This window comes from Falco punctatus (genome assembly GCF_963210335.1).
Source record: "Falco punctatus genome assembly, chromosome: 18".
Classification (NCBI taxonomy): Eukaryota; Metazoa; Chordata; class Aves; order Falconiformes; family Falconidae; genus Falco; species Falco punctatus.
Genome location: NC_137598.1, coordinates 1,583,336 through 1,602,320, shown reverse-complemented (window position 1 = coordinate 1,602,320; position 18,985 = coordinate 1,583,336). Strand labels below are relative to the sequence as shown.

At 51.9% G+C, this 18,985-nt stretch overlaps 2 protein-coding genes across 2 annotated transcripts in view; one reads left to right on the top strand and one right to left on the bottom strand.

Annotated features, from left to right (window-relative positions):
* Positions 1–732: 732 nt before the first annotated feature.
* Positions 733–18,985, bottom strand: part of LOC308055018 (uncharacterized protein) — a 55,913-nt gene continuing 37,660 nt past the window's right edge. The window contains exon 2 of the mRNA XM_080368587.1: positions 733–2,980. Within this exon, the coding sequence (XP_080224713.1) occupies positions 810–2,282 (1,473 nt within the window). The 5' untranslated portion in view covers positions 2,283–2,980 and the 3' untranslated portion in view covers positions 733–809. The remainder of the gene's footprint in view (positions 2,981–18,985) is intronic.
* LOC308055083 (uncharacterized protein) lies at positions 8,193–18,707 on the top strand. Its single transcript, XM_080368665.1, has 2 exons — positions 8,193–15,110; positions 16,303–18,707. Exon 2 carries the CDS (start codon positions 16,325–16,327, stop codon positions 16,604–16,606), a length of 282 nt encoding a protein of 93 aa, XP_080224791.1. The 5' UTR covers positions 8,193–15,110; positions 16,303–16,324; the 3' UTR covers positions 16,607–18,707.

Genomic DNA, 18,985 nt, shown 5'->3' with positions numbered 1-18,985 from the left:
ACTTCCCAATTGGGGAAAGGAGAAAGGGTATAAAAGTAGTTGGATCCCACGGTGCTGCATACACTCAGCTTTGCTCTGTGGGACACGTCGTCACAGCTGAGAAGGGTGAGTCCATTTCTGCTGGAGGGAGCAATTCTCTTACCTTCAGGTTTGCAAAAGATAAAAGTCTTGGTAAAGTGATGTCTGATGGGGAGTGGCTTGAAGGGCTGGAAGGTTGCACTGATGAGTTTAAATCTGTGGATATCAGCAGAAGCAGGATCAACCCGCACTGCTGAGAGTCGTGTTTCATCAGTATAGAGCTGGAGGTGGAAGAGCTATGGGATAAAAAACTTTAAGTGGCGAGTTCATTAACCTGAGCAACCTAGGAACCTGTTAGCAAAAGGCTCTGTGTGTGGCTGGGATCTATGGAGCACAAAGTACAGAGAAGGAAGGGAGTTCTTCAGTTCTGGAGATGGTCTGCCAAGGTCATCGGGCTGGACACAGGTCCTTCTGGATGGCAGAAACCCCGTGACAACACTGGCTGCTCTAGAGTAAAAATCATGCTGTTCCTTGCAGGGTCACTGCTCAAAGATGTGCTCCAGACAGACCTCCGGAGGCTGCCATGAATCGTCATCCCAGTCAAGCGGATGCCACAGCGGGGGCTCCAGCTGCCACGGGGGCAGCTCCTCCAGCTACCAGGCACAGGGCTCCTCCTGCTGTGGGGGCTCAGGATCGGGCAGCTACGGCGGGGGCAGCGGGGGCTCTGGCAAGATCATAGTCAGCTCGGGCGGTGGAGGAGGTGGATCCTGCTGCAGTGGGGGCTCCTCAGGCTATGGCATGGGAGGGGGGTCCAGCGGTGGCAGTGGGGGATCTGCCCAGAAGATCATCATTAGCTCAGGTGGTGGAGGAGGTGGCTCATCAGGCTGCTGCAGTGGAGGATCCAGTGGTGGGTCCTCAGGAGGCAAGATCATCATTGGAGGTGGAGGCAGTGGCGGGTCGTCTGGCTGCTGCAGTGGAGGATCCAGCTGGGGTGGCATGGGAGGAGGATCCAGTGGTGGGTCTTCAGGATCAAAGAGCATCATTGGAGGAGGAGGTAGTGGAGGATCCTCTGGTTGCTGCAGTGGAGGATCCAGTGGTGGGTCCTCAGGAGGCAAGATCATCATTGGAGGTGGAAGCAGTGGCGGGTCCTCTGGCTGCTGCGGTGGAGGATCCAGCTGGGGTGGCATGGGAGGAGGATCCAGTGGTGGGTCTTCAGGATCAAAGAGCATCATTGGAGGTGGAAGCAGTGGAGGATCCTCTGGTTGCTGCAGTGGAGGATCCAGTGGTGGGTCCTCAGGAGGCAAGATCATCATTGGAGGTGGAGGCAGTGGCGGGTCGTCTGGCTGCTGCAGTGGAGGATCCAGCTGGGGTGGCATGGGAGGAGGATCCAGTGGTGGGTCTTCAGGATCAAAGAGCATCATTGGAGGAGGAGGTAGTGGAGGATCCTCTGGTTGCTGCAGTGGAGGATCCAGTGGTGGGTCCTCAGGAGGCAAGATCATCATTGGAGGTGGAAGCAGTGGCGGGTCCTCTGGCTGCTGCAGTGGAGGATCCAGCTGGGGTGGTATGGGAGGAGGATCCAGTGGTGGGTCCTCAGGATCAAAGAGCATCATTGGAGGAGGAGGTAGTGGAGGATCCTCTGGATGGTGCAGTGGGGGATCCAGTGGTGGGTCTTCAGGATCAAAGAGCATCATTGGAGGTGGAGGCAGTGGTGGGTCGTCTGGCTGCTGCAGTGGAGGATTCAGCTGGGGTGGCATGGGAGGAGGATCCAGTGGTGGGTCTTCAGAATCAAAGAGCATCATTGGAGGTGGGGGTAGCGGTGGGTCCTCTGGATGCTGCAGTGGTGGGTCCAGCTGGGGTGGCATGGGAGGAGGATCCAGCGGCGGCAGCGGAGGATCTGCCCAGAAGATCATCATTAGCTCAGGTGGTGGAGGAGGTGGCTCATCAGGATGGTGCAGTGGAGGATCCAGTGGTGGGTCCTCAGGAGGCAAGATCATCATTGGAGGTGGAGGCAGTGGTGGGTCGTCTGGCTGCTGTGGTGGAGGATCCAGTGGTGGCAGTGGCGGCTCCTCAGGCCATACAATCATCATCAGCTCCGGAGGGGGCAGCGGTGGGTCCTGCCAGTCCATGCAGCAGAAGTGCCCTATTGTCATCCCCAGCATCCAGTCCCACCAGACCAAGCAGGCCTGCCACTGGCCCCCCAGCCAGCAGAAGTAACAGCCACCGGTGGCCTCGGCACTCAGCAAGAACAGCCCTGCCTCTGCCATGTCACCTTTTTTCCTCCAGACCTGGATCTCTGGGCCTGTTTCTCCCCAGCGTGTCCTCTTCCCTTGTCTTCCCTTGACACTGCATCCCCGTGCTGAGAACTCCCAAATGGCTCTTCTCACCCACCAATATGAAGGGAAATAAAGATTGCTGTGTACAGAAAGAACTGCTTTTACAAGGTTGTTGTTATCCTTTGTCAGTCCCCTTTTTGCTTTCAAAAAGAGAATAATACGTCAAATGCCTTCAGCTGTGATATGTTCTTCAGCCTGCAGTGCTGGAACAGATGGTTATTAATACATCTTGCTTGAGAGAAACCTTGTGGCTTAAACAGATGATCATTGTCCCTCTGGCAAATAATGTCCACCTTCTTGCAAATAATGTCCCCCCAGGCTGCAGTTTTAATCCAGGAAATAGCTCCACCTCAGTTTCCCTTCCCAGAGGAGTAAGCAGACCACAAAATCTGAGTTTCATTTCAGGGTTTTCCCAAGCAGACAGCAGCATTTTTTGGAAATGCAGTTGGGTTTTTATGTACTCCATTTCTCTAGATTTATCGCAAGAAACACATTCATTACGGTATGAAACATTCAGTAGCATTTGTGCTGAAGTCAGCAGCAAGTCCTCTTCAGGACAGGTGTGATCACAGTCTTGCATTCACCACATTTTAAGCCAAGAGGGGGTTTTGTCCATCTTGCACACCCATCTGGTAGGCAGGAAACAAAATTAGGAATAAACAGTTCATTGGCCATGCAAACGCTTCTGCCTTTTGCAAAAAAATTGGAGAGTTCTTCTCTCACCAGCAGTATCTTCATCACATCCCATGCTCTGAACATTAGCATTGCTGTGCATGAAAGAAGCTGCTGGGAAAAGGGGTTGTGGGATCTGGCCAAGGTTTTTCTCTCTCTCCTAGCCATGCACACCAAGGCAGCATCCACTGAGGTGTCTGCAATGAGGAGACAGCATGAGCTCCCAGCCCATCCAGAGGGTGACTGGACTGCAGGGCAGCAAAGGGCCCAGATGGGGCATCAGAAAACAGGCGGCGTGGCCCAAATCTGGGGCAGCTCCACTATGAAGCCTTTTGCATCCACCCTTGCCTTTGTCCCACATAGCTATTAAAGCTGCTCTTTAACCTGGGGGGAGTTGTGGCAATGCCGGTCCCTCCCACAGCTGTGGTTCCAGCCACCCTCTTCCTCCACGTATGGCAAGTGCCACACATGTGTGTGTCCTGCAGGTTCAGCGTTTCCAGTCCCTGCAGGGTCCAGCCTTGAGGTCTCCACACACTAGGGTTTGCAGAAGCACCTCTCACCACCCCTGCTGAGAGCTTCCACAGCCTTCCCTCACACCCTGGGTGATGAAGAGCTACAGATCCTAGGTGCCCCTTTGTGCAAGTCCTTACAGGTTAAATGCAGAGAAGGGATCAAGGTGTTACGATGCTCGGTAGCGCAACGCCTACACCTCACATGCGAGAGTCAGAATTGCAGTAAGACTCATATTCCACTTTGGTGATCGGAGTGGAGCTTAGGCCACTGGAGGGAGTTCAAAGAAAAATTAAGGAAGCCCCCTGCATCCACGTTCCTGATGCTGATGGTCATGTCCCCATACCAATGGAGTTGCGTGCATGCTCAACATTATGTTCATTGTGACAGGGCTTGGCAGCCTGCTGCCACTGTCATGCATCCTCTCAGCTCAAACCCCCCAATTACACTTTCCTCTACTCAACCTCCCGTGAGGGTGGATGCTGTTGTCAGCCTCCAAGCATGCGTGACGCAGTGACAGGATGAAGCTGGTGCAAAACATAGCAGCCAACGCTGCGATAACTGTGCTGACAAACTGTCATTCTGCAACAAGCAAAATGTGCAGGTGCCTTTCCAGCCTCAGGTGTGGGTGGCCTGGCCAGTGAAGCAGGACCCTCATAAAATGGGTCCTGCTGAGACAGAGGAAATGTTTAATGTCCTAGAGTTCAAGGGCAGGGTCTTGAAGGCTTTCAAATGCACCTTTGCAAACAGAAAGTTTTCAAGACTTTCCCCACCACAGCCCAGTGATTGGGCCCCTGGGAAGCTGGAGCTGAGCACAGACCTCTCTGCTCAATCCACCCTCATCGTCCACCCTGGGCTCCCAAAAGGATGAGGAGAAATGGCCCCCATGTCCCTGCCATCCTCATGGGGCCCTCTGAAAGGAATCTGGGCTGAGGAGCTCCAAAGCGATGCACTGCCCCACCAGAGGTGATACATCTGGCCTGCTGAGCACATGGTTGCCTTTCCTAGCAGGCTGGACATGCTGCTGCTCCCCATCCAGATTCCCATCTTCCCAGTCCTTGAGGAAACCCTCTTTCCCAAAAATTTCCTGGGACTCCACTCTAGCAATCCTTCACCCTTGTCCTTCCATCATGCTCTGGCCCTAACTCCCTCCAGCCTCCATCCCTCAGCACCTGCTCTGTCTCCACTCTCTGCTGAGCACCCAAGAAGATGCAGCCAAGCAGAAATGCATTGGGGAGCCCCCAGGGTAGACCCCCAGAAGCCATTTCCCCACAACATCTCCAAGCAAGACTCACGGAAGTGAATCATTAGGTAGAACTAGCAACTGCAACGTTGAACGTCATTGCTGCATCTCCTTCGTATCACCTATCTGCTGCAAGTGAGTCAAAGAAGGAGGTAGCTAAAGCCAGGCTCAGTAAATAAATCTATCAGCATTCCTTAGGGTGTCTCACTTCCCTTAGGAGCACAGTGCATACGATATAAAAGCTCACCTATCCCAAGGCTCCTCATACACCTGCCACCAAGCCTTGAACGCATTTCCAGTTGCACTGAAGGTAAGCCCATTGATATGGAAACTTTTTGAACCCCTATGCAGAGAGGTTGCTCCACCAGTTGGTCTCCGAGCATGCTTTGAGTGAAGGAACCATGCCGGCTCGACACTGGATGGGGTTGACTGAAAACCAGTTGGTGTGCCACCAGAACTGCCTTGCTTACAGAAAGGCAGCTGGTACTCCAAGGGCGCACAAATGTGGCTGAGTTTTCAGCTGCTGTGAGCTTTAGCAGACTATACATCCAGAAGGGCATATAGTGGGACTAAGTTTTACAGACTACTGGCTCTGAGTGTGTCAGAGTATGTGTGCAGATCTCTGGAAGTACTCTCAACCTTCCTGCACACAGAGTTTTTTGGTAACTGCTGTGACCTGCAAAGTGGTCCCTGGGTGATTTCCATCACAGGTCCTTCCTGCAGTCCAGCACAGGTGAGGGAGCTGATGAAGCTGCCATTCCTATAGCACTGCCAAAGATGGGGCAAACAGGATATTTCATGGATACCCCTCCATGTCTGGGTTACTGTGAAGGTTCAGTAGCACATACAGGACGCTCCTTTCTGACAGCACCGTTCCTTGCAGGGTCACTGCTCAAAGATGTGCTCCAGACAGACCTCCGGAGGCTGCCATGAATCGTCATCCCAGTCAAGCGGATGCCACAGCAGGGGCTCCAGCTGCCACGGGGGCAGCTCCTCCAGCTACCAGGCACAGGGCTCCTCCTGCTGTGGGGGCTCAGGATTGGGCAGCTACGGCGGGGGCAGCGGGGGCTCTGGCAAGATCATAGTCAGCTCGGGCGGTGGAGGAGGTGGATCCTGCTGCAGTGGGGGCTCCTCAGGCTATGGCATGGGAGGGGGGTCCAGCGGTGGCAGTGGGGGATCTGCCCAGAAGATCATCATTAGCTCAGGTGGTGGAGGAGGTGGCTCATCAGGCTGCTGCAGTGGGGGATCCAGCTGGGGTGGCATGGGAGGAGGATCCAGTGGTGGGTCTTCAGGATCAAAGAGCATCATTGGAGGAGGAGGTAGTGGAGGATCCTCTGGTTGCTGCAGTGGAGGATCCAGTGGTGGGTCCTCAGGAGGCAAGATCATCATTGGAGGTGGAGGCAGTGGTGGGTCGTCTGGCTGCTGCAGTGGAGGATCCAGCTGGGGTGGCATGGGAGGAGGATCCAGTGGTGGATCTTCAGGATCAAAGAGCATCATTGGAGGTGGAAGCAGTGGAGGATCCTCTGGATGGTGCAGTGGAGGATCCAGTGGTGGGTCTTCAGGATCAAAGAGCATCATTGGAGGAGGAGGCAGTGGAGGATCCTCTGGATGGTGCAGTGGGGGATCCAGTGGTGGGTCTTCAGGAGGCAAGATCATCATTGGAGGTGGAGGCAGTGGTGGGTCGTCTGGCTGCTGCAGTGGAGGATCCAGCTGGGGTGGCATGGGAGGAGGATCCAGTGGTGGGTCTTCAGGATCAAAGAGCATCATTGGAGGAGGAGGTAGTGGAGGATCCTCTGGATGGTGCAGTGGGGGATCCAGTGGTGGGTCTTCAGGATCAAAGAGCATCATTGGAGGTGGAGGTAGTGGTGGGTCCTCTGGTTGCTGCGGTGGAGGATCCAGCTGGGGTGGCATGGGAGGAGGATCCAGTGGTGGGTCTTCAGGATCAAAGAGCATCATTGGAGGAGGAGGTAGTGGAGGATCCTCTGGTTGCTGCAGTGGAGGATCCAGTGGTGGGTCCTCAGGAGGCAAGATCATCATTGGAGGTGGAGGCAGTGGTGGGTCGTCTGGCTGCTGCAGTGGAGGATCCAGCTGGGGTGGCATGGGAGGAGGATCCAGTGGTGGATCTTCAGGATCAAAGAGCATCATTGGAGGTGGAAGCAGTGGAGGATCCTCTGGATGGTGCAGTGGAGGATCCAGTGGTGGGTCTTCAGGATCAAAGAGCATCATTGGAGGAGGAGGCAGTGGAGGATCCTCTGGATGGTGCAGTGGGGGATCCAGTGGTGGGTCTTCAGGAGGCAAGATCATCATTGGAGGTGGAGGCAGTGGTGGGTCGTCTGGCTGCTGCAGTGGAGGATCCAGCTGGGGTGGCATGGGAGGAGGATCCAGTGGTGGGTCTTCAGGATCAAAGAGCATCATTGGAGGAGGAGGTAGTGGAGGATCCTCTGGTTGCTGCAGTGGAGGATCCAGTGGTGGGTCCTCAGGAGGCAAGATCATCATTGGAGGTGGAAGCAGTGGCGGGTCCTCTGGCTGCTGCGGTGGAGGATCCAGCTGGGGTGGCATGGGAGGAGGATCCAGTGGTGGGTCTTCAGGATCAAAGAGCATCATTGGAGGAGGAGGTAGTGGAGGATCCTCTGGATGGTGCAGTGGGGGATCCAGTGGTGGGTCTTCAGGATCAAAGAGCATCATTGGAGGTGGAGGTAGTGGTGGGTCCTCTGGTTGCTGCGGTGGAGGATCCAGCTGGGGTGGCATGGGAGGAGGATCCAGTGGTGGGTCTTCAGGATCAAAGAGCATCATTGGAGGAGGAGGTAGTGGAGGATCCTCTGGATGGTGCAGTGGGGGATCCAGTGGTGGGTCTTCAGGATCAAAGAGCATCATTGGAGGTGGAGGCAGTGGTGGGTCGTCTGGCTGCTGCAGTGGAGGATCCAGCTGGGGTGGCATGGGAGGAGGATCCAGTGGTGGGTCTTCAGGATCAAAGAGCATAATTGGAGGTGGAAGCAGTGGAGGATCCTCTGGATGGTGCAGTGGGGGATCCAGTGGTGGGTCCTCAGGAGGCAAGATCATCATTGGAGGTGGAAGCAGTGGCGGGTCGTCTGGCTGCTGCGGTGGAGGATCCAGTGGTGGCAGTGGCGGCTCCTCAGGCCATACAATCATCATCAGCTCCGGAGGGGGCAGCGGTGGGTCCTGCCAGTCCATGCAGCAGAAGTGCCCTATTGTCATCCCCAGCATCCAGTCCCACCAGACCAAGCAGGCCTGCCACTGGCCCCCCAGCCAGCAGAAGTAACAGCCACCGGTGGCCTCGGCACTCAGCAAGAACAGCCCTGCCTCTGCCATGTCACCTTTTTTCCTCCAGACCTGGATCTCTGGGCCTGTTTCTCCCCAGCGTGTCCTCTTCCCTTGTCTTCCCTTGACACTGCATCCCCGTGCTGAGAACTCCAGGATTAACAGCCGTGTCCCCGGCTGTTGGTGTTGGGGTGCCTTTGGCAAGGCTCTGCTGCTTTTCCAAAGAGCATTTTAAATATCCAATAAATGTAATAATATCTCAAAGCTGCCTTTTTGGAGAGTTGTTTTTTTTTCTTGTGTTCTCAACCAGCATCTGATGGTCTTGGAAGTGGAAGTCTATCTGATGAGTCATTTCACTCCTATTTTAATGAAGATGAGGGTTTCAATAGTGCATTGGTGTAAATGCAGCTCTAATTCCACCCAGGTTATAGCCCCAGAGAGTCTGTACCTTCGTTTTCCCCCGGACTCAGTGACAGAGTAACAGCACAGCCTAAGATGTCAAGTAACCAGAGCACCCAACATGCTACTGGCTCCCATGGATGGTGCAGCCATCCCAGCTCATGGCTCTAAGTCCTCTGAGGTACCAGCACCCAATGACCATGTCTGTGGAGCAATGAATTGCTGCTGGGAGACATGACCACCAAGCTCAGTCCTGATCAGCAGGGATAGGGCCAAGCCTCAACAGCAGCTGTTGCTGCCCAGGCTGGCCAACAACACCATGCCAATGTCCACGTCCCTGCCATCCTCCCCCTTCCCTCCCAGATCTGCAAACCTCAGAACATCTCTACCCAGAGGGTAAGCCTCACACACTGAGTCAGCCAAGTCAGCCCTGGGCCAGGCAGAAGGAAATAAACCCAGCAGCAAGTCCCTCAGGCGACGGCACGCACTCCAAATCATGCCTCCAGGCTTTAAAGCTCTCCTTAGCCAAGATTTTGAAATCTGCCTTGGAATGCTAAGGGCAGCACCACCTCCCCTGTGCACTGCTTTCTGCCCAGTAGACGTGGCCTTTTGCCAGTTCTGGCACTCACTGTCCCCACGGCAAAATGTCTCAGAGCTGAACAGATCGAGTCCAGCCCAGGAGACACATGCTGCGGGGCTGAGCTGGAGCATCGTGTCAAGCAGCACCACCAGCATGGCCATGACACATCTCCCCTGTAGCCCTCCACATCAGTCTCCCTGGAGTCCTTGGTGCTCTTTCCAGAAGGACACCGCATATGAAAGTGCAGAAGGAAGGCACTTGGAAGCATAATCCTTCATTAGAGGAATAATCCAGCCGCAGTGGGCTTAGCTGTTAGGACATTCACACCTCTGCAAGTCTCTCTAAGCTTTCTCAGAGCATCTCTAGCACCCTTGCAAAATATCTGAGCCAGGCCCTTCACTTTTGACAAGCTTCTGGTTTGGAGGCAAATGTCTTCCTCAGAAAATCTCCCACTGGAGCCACCAGTGAGATGCCAGAGGGATCAATATGCTGTGTGGCCACCAGACGCTTTCTGAGCATTTGCCTTCCCCTCTCCCAGGTAGCCACGGATCACATCCACCCTTGCAGCGATGTCCTGAGCCACAAGCACTGCCACACTGCTGAACCGCAGCCTTCTTGCACCTTCCCTGAGCAGGACCTGGTCACCACCACCCTCTGCCCCACACTTGTTAACCCTTTTGCTCAGCGTTTCCCTACACCCATGTTCCCACCCACCTTCCCCAGTCTCTCCCTGTGTTGCCACCTCGCTGGGGGCTGAAGCAGTCCTCGGTAGCTCAGGGCAGGAGCACAGGAATAGGATCATTAAGCAGAAGTAGCAATTACTGCCACATGCAACTCAACAAGCAGCGTGAAGGAAAGATATTGATCAGATGTCATGAGTCAAAGCAAACACTGAAATCAGAGTTTGGTAAATAAATCCTTGCCATTCCTTAGGGTGTCTCACTTCCCGTAGATGTTGAATGCCGTATAAAAGTTCCTGTCTGTTAAAGCTCCTCATTCAGTCGACTTTTATCTTCTAAATGTGTTTCCGATGGCTGAGGAGGGTAAGTCTGCTCTTTTCTGGTACTTTATTATTCCATTCATGGGAAATATCTTCATTTGAGATCTTGACATGTGCTTGCAGCAGTACCCACGCTGCCTGAGCATCCACAGCAAAGTTCTCAGGACCTGTAGGGTTTCTTGCTGTGGCACAGATCAGATCACTAGGAAGCAAGGTGAAGTCAGGTCACTGGACTGGGACCTGTGGGTCCCAGGGCTCAGCAGGCTGAAAACCCAGATGAGCCTCTAGTGAGACTAGTATGTGGTGACTGCACAGTCTTTTCAGTTTTGAACACATTTGCAACGTGCAGGACACATTTTTTATATTATTTAATTGCAAGCCTATGGTGTACTTTGTAATGGTTACATACCTCTATGGCTGTGCCGATTATTTTATGTATAGACCTTTTTGGGGCACTACGCAATGATGGCAATAACCCAGATGGCAACGTCATCTTGCATGGAAATTTTGATCTGCCACTCTTGCAACAGTTTGAAAACAGGAACAAGGACAATCCTTGCTGTTTTTACAGCTCTGTGATTACAGTCATGAAGATGAGTGGGGAAAACCATGGCAGTTACTAGATGCTAAAAGATTATACTTCCGATTTTAATTCGCTAGAAATATATCTTGGAGATAAGAAAGAGAAAAGCTCTCCCAGTAAGAGTCAAAATACTCTTGCATTTGAAGACGAGCTAGGCAGTACCTGGTTTTGACCACATCACCTGAAACCTGCCCTCCTGCCATGGTGCCAAAAGTAAGCAAGACAGTGCAGGTTTGATTGTTGAGGTTTTTTTCCTCTTTCAGATTTATCACTATCTCCGAGGGAGATGTGGCCGGCGGAATAGGGGCTACAGCAACGAGATCTCCTTGCACCACAGAGGACACTGCACGGGCAGTGGGAGGATCTCAGGCATCCAGGGACATGGCTCTTTGTCCTGGGATGGGGAAGGTTCGGTCATCTATAGCCGGAGACCTTCATCTTGCCAGCCCAGGCCAACATCATCCCCCTACAGTGTTGAAGGGGGGTACAGATGTGACAGTGGTGGATCTATTGTAATAACCAGTGATGACAGCTGGGGGACATGTAGCTGGGGCACTGCAGGGAGGACAGTCCCAACCTATGGCACCGGTGGGGGAATGCGGTGCAGCAGTGAGGACTCGGGCCATAACATCATTGGCAGTGCGGGGGGCGGTGGAGGATCCAGCTGCCACAGTGGGTACTTGGGCATCACTGCGGGAGGAGACTCTGGGTATGGATACAACACATCACCACGAGAAAACGTCTTAACAACAGGGGGTGGCAGTGGTGGGTCTGGGTACTATAGCGGAGGATTGGGCTATGGCATCGGGGGATGCTCAGGCCCAGAGCTCAGCTCTGGAGGCGGTGGATCCCCCCAGGCCACGCAGCAGAAATGTCCCGTGGTGGTTCCCGACATCGAGGCCCACCAGAGCAAGAAGAGCAGTCACTGGCCCCCCAGCCAGAAGAAGTGACTGACACAGGAGCCCCCCCTGCTCAGGCAAAAGTGCCTTGGATATGCCCCAATGTGGCTTTTCCCCATCCGTGTCATTCTGGTCGGGGAGCTTTGCATTCCTCATGTGGGGCTGTGCTAGCAACGTTGCTGCAAGCACTGCTGGGAAAAGTGATTTGTGCTTTGGTGACGGGGAAAGATTCTTCTCTCCATCTCCTTTTGCTCGTGGGTTGGAAAATAAAACTTCATCGTCTGTGGGAAATTCCATTATTGGAATGATTTCTTTAACTTCTGGCTCCTTCACTCAAAATACAGCCAGACACTCAAGGAGCCTCCTTCACAACACAAGATTTACCTTCAACTTCTTGGATATATATTTTCCAACCACCTTCAAATGTAATATTAATTTTAATTTTAATAGAATTAAAATACATCATTTTCCACAGCAAGAGAAGGTTCTTGATTTGGCTCTTGCTGAGGCCAGAGCTTCCCCCGTGCTGTCCCCATCAAATGGAAACACCGTGCCCTGCCGACAGCCTCTGCACGGGTACGTAGGCCAGGCTCTGAGCTACATTAAGGAGATATGCAAAGCTCCCAGGTGATTTCCAACTGATTATTATTTACAGCGTGACCTTGGGAGTGCAAGGTTGTTTACTTGGAAACAATTACATGCCAGGCTCCTGGCCCAGAGAGATTGCAGGGGATGTTGTAAGCCGGAGCACGTAAACCTTAACACTTGCACCAGTTGCATGAGGCAACTCGACCAAGCTCGTTTGCTTCTTGGCAGTAACCTGCTTCATGACATTTTTTGATAGGATCAGTCCCTAAATTAGGCACGGGAAGAAGATGGTTCCTCTGTGCTGTGCTGGTGGGATAGCACAGGGGAGGTTTGAACATCCAGTGCCGGTTGTTAACGCAGTATTTGCCGATCATTCAGTGTTTTGGGACTGATCCTTGGGGTTTTTTGACTCCTCCGTATTGGTAATGAAGGAAAAAAACACCCACAGATCTGTGCCCATTTAAAAGGGAGACAAAAAAGCAAAAATCACATTTAAAAAATATTTTTTACCATTGCTGCTTTCACTGACCTGCAGGGATTTTGAACCTTTTAGCTCAACAAAAATCCAGAAAACTTTGCCCCAGTGCTTGTAAAACACCACAACTTACAAAAAGCAAAATTTTCTGAGATCTATCCCCATGTTTGGTGCCACAACAGTTATCTTTCACACTGTAAAATGTTGTAAGACTGTGGTGCAGGGAACATTACACAAGGTTTTGTCATCAGCCATATTAAACTCCATTCTAAAATTAGACAGTGTTATCATTAATTTGCATCTACTTATATTTTTTAAATCTACCACTTTGTTATTGATTTCTGTTATTTTCCCTGCTTCACCTGATAGAGCATCAAAGGTAGCAAAAGAATTCAGAAACCTCAAACAACTTCCAAGAGACTTCCAGAAAACTGATTAGAGTTTGGAGTATTTAAAATCTTCTTATCTATTCAACTCACTGACCAAAAACCATCTCAAAATTTCAGTTAAAAAAAAACAAACAAACAGCAACAACAAAAAAAAACCCACCAGAAAATACAAGACACTTTAAAAGTATATTTCTTATTCACTGTCCCACCTGGCCGATTCATGAGGCTTGTACCAAAAAGCACTCCACAAGCTGAGGTGTTAACTGAGCTAGATGATGGAAGAGCGTAATAAAGTCAGGGGAGAAGGAGGATGCTCTTGCATCCAGAGCTTGAACAAGGAGCTGGGGCTGCATCCCACTGCCTTTCTCTGCAGGCTGGAGCGGCTGCAGCTCACCTCCAGCATGAGGCTGGGAGCTGGTGGAGGCTGGATTTTACACACAGGCATACACATGAGCCCTGGGAGGTGCAGATTTCCTCCCCGCTCATTGTGCAACAGGGGAGGAACGAGTCATCCATCCTTCGTGGCTGGTGAGCTGTGGTACTGCAGGACTCTCGTCCATGAGCGTGTGGGTGCTTGCAAAAGCCGTGGCCCCTCTGCTTCGGCTGTTTGTAAACAGGCAGGCTGAACGGTAAACATGAATCTGGCTTCTTGATGAAAGTCACTAACTGGCGCCTCTGGATAGAAGCTGAAGAAATTGTTTTAGAGATAGCAAGCGGGAGCCACCCCTCTGGTTCAGATGGTTGGTCGATCTCTGCCCAACAAATCCTTGCCAACTCCCATGTTTGCAAAGGGAGTTAAGATGCAAAATGAGTAAAAACACAGAGTGAGCCCTGCTGAAATTGCACAGTCAAGCTGCTAATGGGAGGCAAAAGGAGAAACCGGGGCTGTTGCAAAGCCGTGGTTGCACAGATGATTGCACCAGGGCCTGGCGAGAACTCCAGGCTTGCAGCAGTCTGCTGCTTTGCACCCAGGGTGCACCCATCCTGCCCCAGGGAACAGCTGGGTGAGCTCAAGGTGCGTGGTGAGCTTGGGTACCTGGTCTCTGAGCTAGCACTTTACTCACATCTTACTCATGAATGCAACGTTTGCCCAAGTGGCTTCTGTAGGCACACATTTCCCATCACGAACACTGGCTGCTTCAGGGGCAGGCAAATAAAAAAATGCAAAATGTTATAAAACCCAGAAATTTTAAAAGAGCTATTCGCCTTTTGGTATTGGCCAGGAAAAATGTCAGCAATGGAAATTAGTGATAACTATGTCAGTATCCGTGAAACGGCTATAAAATCAGACATGAAGTAGATGGATACAGGTAGAGAAACTGCCCCACATTTTTGCGGTATTCACAGGTATAAGCCAAAACTTCCAAAAGTGGGCTGGACCACTACCTGGCTTTGACAGGTCTCTTTCCAGTCGTAGCTCTTGGAGCCTGCCACAGTGGCCACAAGTTTCATTATCCTGGTCTTACTGTTCTGGGAAATGACACAGTCAGAGAGTGGAGATCGCGAAGGGACCTTCAGCTGCCAAGCTTCTGGCACCTGCAGATGTCTTACAGGGTGAGGACAACTTTAAAGATGCTTTCAGAGTATGTGTGATGATGACTTTGTAAAAACTCATCATTTTTTATGGCGAGGACCTGAAAGTGGTGGCTCTTGTCCACTGCAAAAGACCCCGGTCCTGCCAAGAGCTGTTGAAGGTGACCAGGCATTGTGACCTCTCCTCCCTGCCAGACTTTGGGCAAGAGGTTTCAGGAGGACAGAAACCCAAAAAAAGCACCACCTTTGCCATCCATTTTGCAATATAAAACTCATCCGGGCATGACGGTGAGACAGTCGAGCCACCCACACAGTTTTCACTCTTGGTGCATTACAACCTGCATGGGGCAGGGTGGCAATTAAAGCTGTGTAACACAAGGAAGACAATCTACTCTATGACAAGTCAATCAAAGAAACCGGGTTGAATAAGCTTTTGAAGGTGGTGGATAATTAGAGGTGTGGCTGTTTTGTAAATACATTGGTCATTTTTCCCCAGGGGTTTATTGCATTTTCAGGAAGAGAGTTAGGAACCGTATAAAAGTTCTCGGAAGGGAGAGCAGCTCATTCACTCAGCTCCCCTCCTTCTTCAGAGCCTTCACAGCCTTCAAGGTAAGTTGCTACTACACGGCTAACATTTCATCCCTATGAAAATTTGCTGAACTGAGCTGAGCTATGCTCTAACAAAGATGAGCCTCTGCAAGCGCTGGGATTATGGGGAGCCAAGTTCTTGCCTCGGTGGCTGGGACAATTTTGTGCTATCAAAATTGGTCTCAAGACTGCCTATGCTAAGAAGCAAAATTTATTATTCTTCTGTGTTTGGTCTACTTCGGTACTTGGCATTCCTAGTTTCCAAAGGACAAAGTGGAAATAAAAAAGTAAAGAATGGGATTTGGGAATAAGTGGGAGACAGCAGGCTGATCCTTTGTAAGAAACCTTGCGTTAAGCTGGGAATTTTAATTGCACTTGGGAGATAGACTTCTTTACTAAGCTCCTTTGGAAAATGTCAGTCTTCAGGAGTTGAAAGTATTAAGCTACCCTTGAAGAAATTTAGGAAAGAACTCAAAAGGCACATTTAAACTATGAGAAGAAGAAGTAGCATGAACAGCCTTCGGCTCATCTGGCTGCATGCTGGGTGCCTTCTGCCTCCTTGAAATCTCAGCTCCCCTCAAAAGGGGATTTAGATGTGCACGTGCAATTTTCCTCATGCCTCAGGAAAATGGGCACTGGCCAGACAAGGGTCCGCAGGGCATGGAGGGAGCAGAGGACGCAAGGCAGAAGGAAAGCACGGGAGTCTCTTCATTCTGAGCACCTGCCTTTGAAAGTGTGTTTTCCCAAGGCTCTAATACCACCCATCCTGGCTGTAAATTCACTGGTTGTGCCAGGACCCCTCGGGGCTGTGAGTTTTTCAGACCCTTGCCAAGATGCCTCTTGCTGGTACAGCATAAACTGGCAGCCCACAGCGCATCTGCTGCTCCGTTACACAGCTCAGAGGTAACCCCAGGGTGTCCTGCACGAGTGCTCGTGGGATGCAGCAAGGGAGAGCAGGGAAAAGGCCCCCGGAGTCCAGCAAAAATGGGGAGATCAGGGCTGCTGGGGGTCTCATGAGAGTGCTCAGGTGGTGTAGGCTGATCCGGCACTGCAGAAGCAAAGCCCCAAGTCAGGGAAAATGGACAGGCAGACAGGCAAATCCTGCCGAGCCCCAGCAGGCATGTAAACACATGAAGGAAATCTGAACCCAAAGCAGAGCAGGGGAAGCACTCTGCCCTTCAAGCATCTAACGACAAAGGTCTCTCCTTCCCAGGGACTGCCACACCAACTGAAAAATGTGCTCCCGTGGAGACAGAGGCTGCCACAGCACTGAGAGCTCCTCCTGCCACAGTGGAGGTTCCTCCTGCCACGACAGCGAAAGGTCCTGCCACGGCTCTGAAGAGGTCATCTGCCACGAAGTGAACGCCGTGCAAGATGTGACGCCAGTGGTGGTCCTCTCTCCCCAGTGCCCTGCGGCCACCGTGCCTGGGCAGGTGTCTGTAGCCCCTGCTCCTTGCCAGCAGCAGCAGCAGATCAAGCAGCCAGTGCAGTGGCCCCCGCAGCAGCAGCAGAAGTGAAGGGACGAGGATGAGCCGATGGTCAGCACATACCATGGGGCTGCGCGTCTCCCCTCTCCCCTGCAAGATGCAGCCCTGAAGCTTGGGCAGGTCCTGCCCCTTCCCTCCAGCACGTATTACCTCTCCCTGCTCCTGATAACGCAAAGTGGCATTAGCATGACAGAAATGTGATTTGCCTTGGCGCGCACGAGAATTTAAATCCATTAATTTCCTGCTTCTGTCTCCAGTAGCAAAGATGTGATATTAAAACCTAAAGCTCACAAAACATGCTGGCGTCCTAGTGTTTTTCCACCATCACCCTCCCTCCTTATCTTTAGCGTCATCCCCAAGCCTACCTTGATTAACAAAAGCTGCTTTTCACAACTTCCCCCACTTCCCATTGCACTTCAACAGTGCTGATGTGTCAGAGCTCAGCTCCCCAATCCCCACACCTTGTGCATCTGCCAGACAATTCCAGATGCTGGGTTTGGAAAAGCTGTCTGGGGTTGAAAGTGCAGATCAGCATCTCTCATCAATCCCAGCCCTTGGCTCTGCGACAACTGGCCCTGAGCCTCAGACCTTCACAGGCACATTTTGAAAGAGCCAAAGCTTTGGCTTCAAGATGCATATAGACAGCTGGTGAGCACAAAGGCAGACTCCATCTAGGAAGTCTGAAAATCACTAATGGCCATAAACAAGAAGGTATAAGCAAAGTAAGGGTTATGTCACACTTTATCGTCCTTCTGACCTGTTCTAAATAGAGAATATGGGGTTAGACAGTTATTTTGTGCAAGGTAACTCTACCTTCTTTGAAAATCCCAGCAAAGTGTCCTTACTGCCTAGATGAAATACTGGCTGATGCAAAATAAAAGGGGGTTTAAGTCAGGCCATGCATTGCAGCATTGACTCCCAATGTGAACTCCAGTCCTGTAAACACCGCACATACCTCGAAATCAAGAGCAAGATTGCCAAAGACAAAAATGTTCCCAGTTCCTACCAAGATTTAAGCTAACTTTTCTCTGCAGAAACCATAAAAGTTCTGAGCTTTCCTTGTAGATGTAGAGAAAAGGAATACCAAATGGACAGATGGCCAGAAAAATCAGCAGTTGTATTTCCCACCACACTAGATTCACCCACAGGGTCTCCTTCAGCATCCACCAGCACGGAGGCGGATTGCTGCAGGAATCTGTGCCTCTGTGGGATGAGAGAAGCGTTGTGTGTAATGCGCTACATCTTTAATTAGCAAAGGGTTTGCACTGAATCTTTGAAAGGAACAAGAAACTTATTATTAGCACTTGTTTTATTATTACTGTTAATTAAAATAACGAGGAACATCATTCCCATGTGCAAGGTACATGATTACAGGTGCAAGGAATGAACATCAGGGTCAGAGACGTGCAGCTCTGACTGTGCACGGAGGCGCTGCATGGTGCCACCAACGGTCCCTGTCCCCCCAGACCCCCAGGTACCCCTCTGCCAGTGCCAAACCCATCCCGTTCCAAATGGGAGGTTGAAACAAAGCCAGACTGGAGGCTCCAGGCTGGGTTTGAGTCTGCCTGAAAGCGTTTTGGGGGAAGGGGAGATAAAATCTCCTATCTTAATTCTTTCTAAGCAGTCCAAGTTCTCACCTACGCTCTTGGCTAAGCTGAAGCGCTGCAGGTTGTGTCATTCCTTCAAGGAGACTTAGGAAGAACTTGAGGAATAGAGACAGCAAATCTCTCCTGAGCTGGAGTTTTGTTATCTCAGCAGACACATCTGGGAAGTGAAGCAGGAAAGCGGATTGCACAAATTCAGCAGTAAATTGTCCCCACCTTCCCCCTGCCACGAAGGCCACAGCAGCAGCAACACCTGTGCTGAGGGCAACCTCTGCAGAGGACATTTTCCGGATGGTGCCTCCATCAAGTCAGCAGGAGAGGAGTGGGCAAGAAACAGACCACAAAAAGCATGATAAACCCAAGGCAAATACTAGAAAAGCAAGATGCGGGGAGGCGGGGGGGGGGGGGGGGGGGGAGCAACAAGCACTGGGGTCCTACACAGCCCTTCTGGCTGTGTCGTGGATGCATACGGCGGTGCTGCCATGTGAGACACTGCAAGCATGCCAATGTGAGGGTCCTGCACACCCTGGTCTCCCATCAGTTGTAGCATCCCCCGTAGCACCTCTCAGAGCATACCTCACAGCTCCGGCATGCCCCACACGCCTGGCAGCTGCTCACCAGCTCCCTGGTGGAGCAAGAAGACCTGCTTCCCCCGCACGGTGCCGGCTCAGAGCAGACTGAGCGGCGGTAGCTGTAATGCCGAAAGTCGTGGCCACCCTGGCATGAGTCTGTGCCACTGGCGCAGCCGGGGCCATAGGCATAGCGGAGGGGGGTGCGCCGGGTGTCCAGCCAGGAGCCTGCCGGG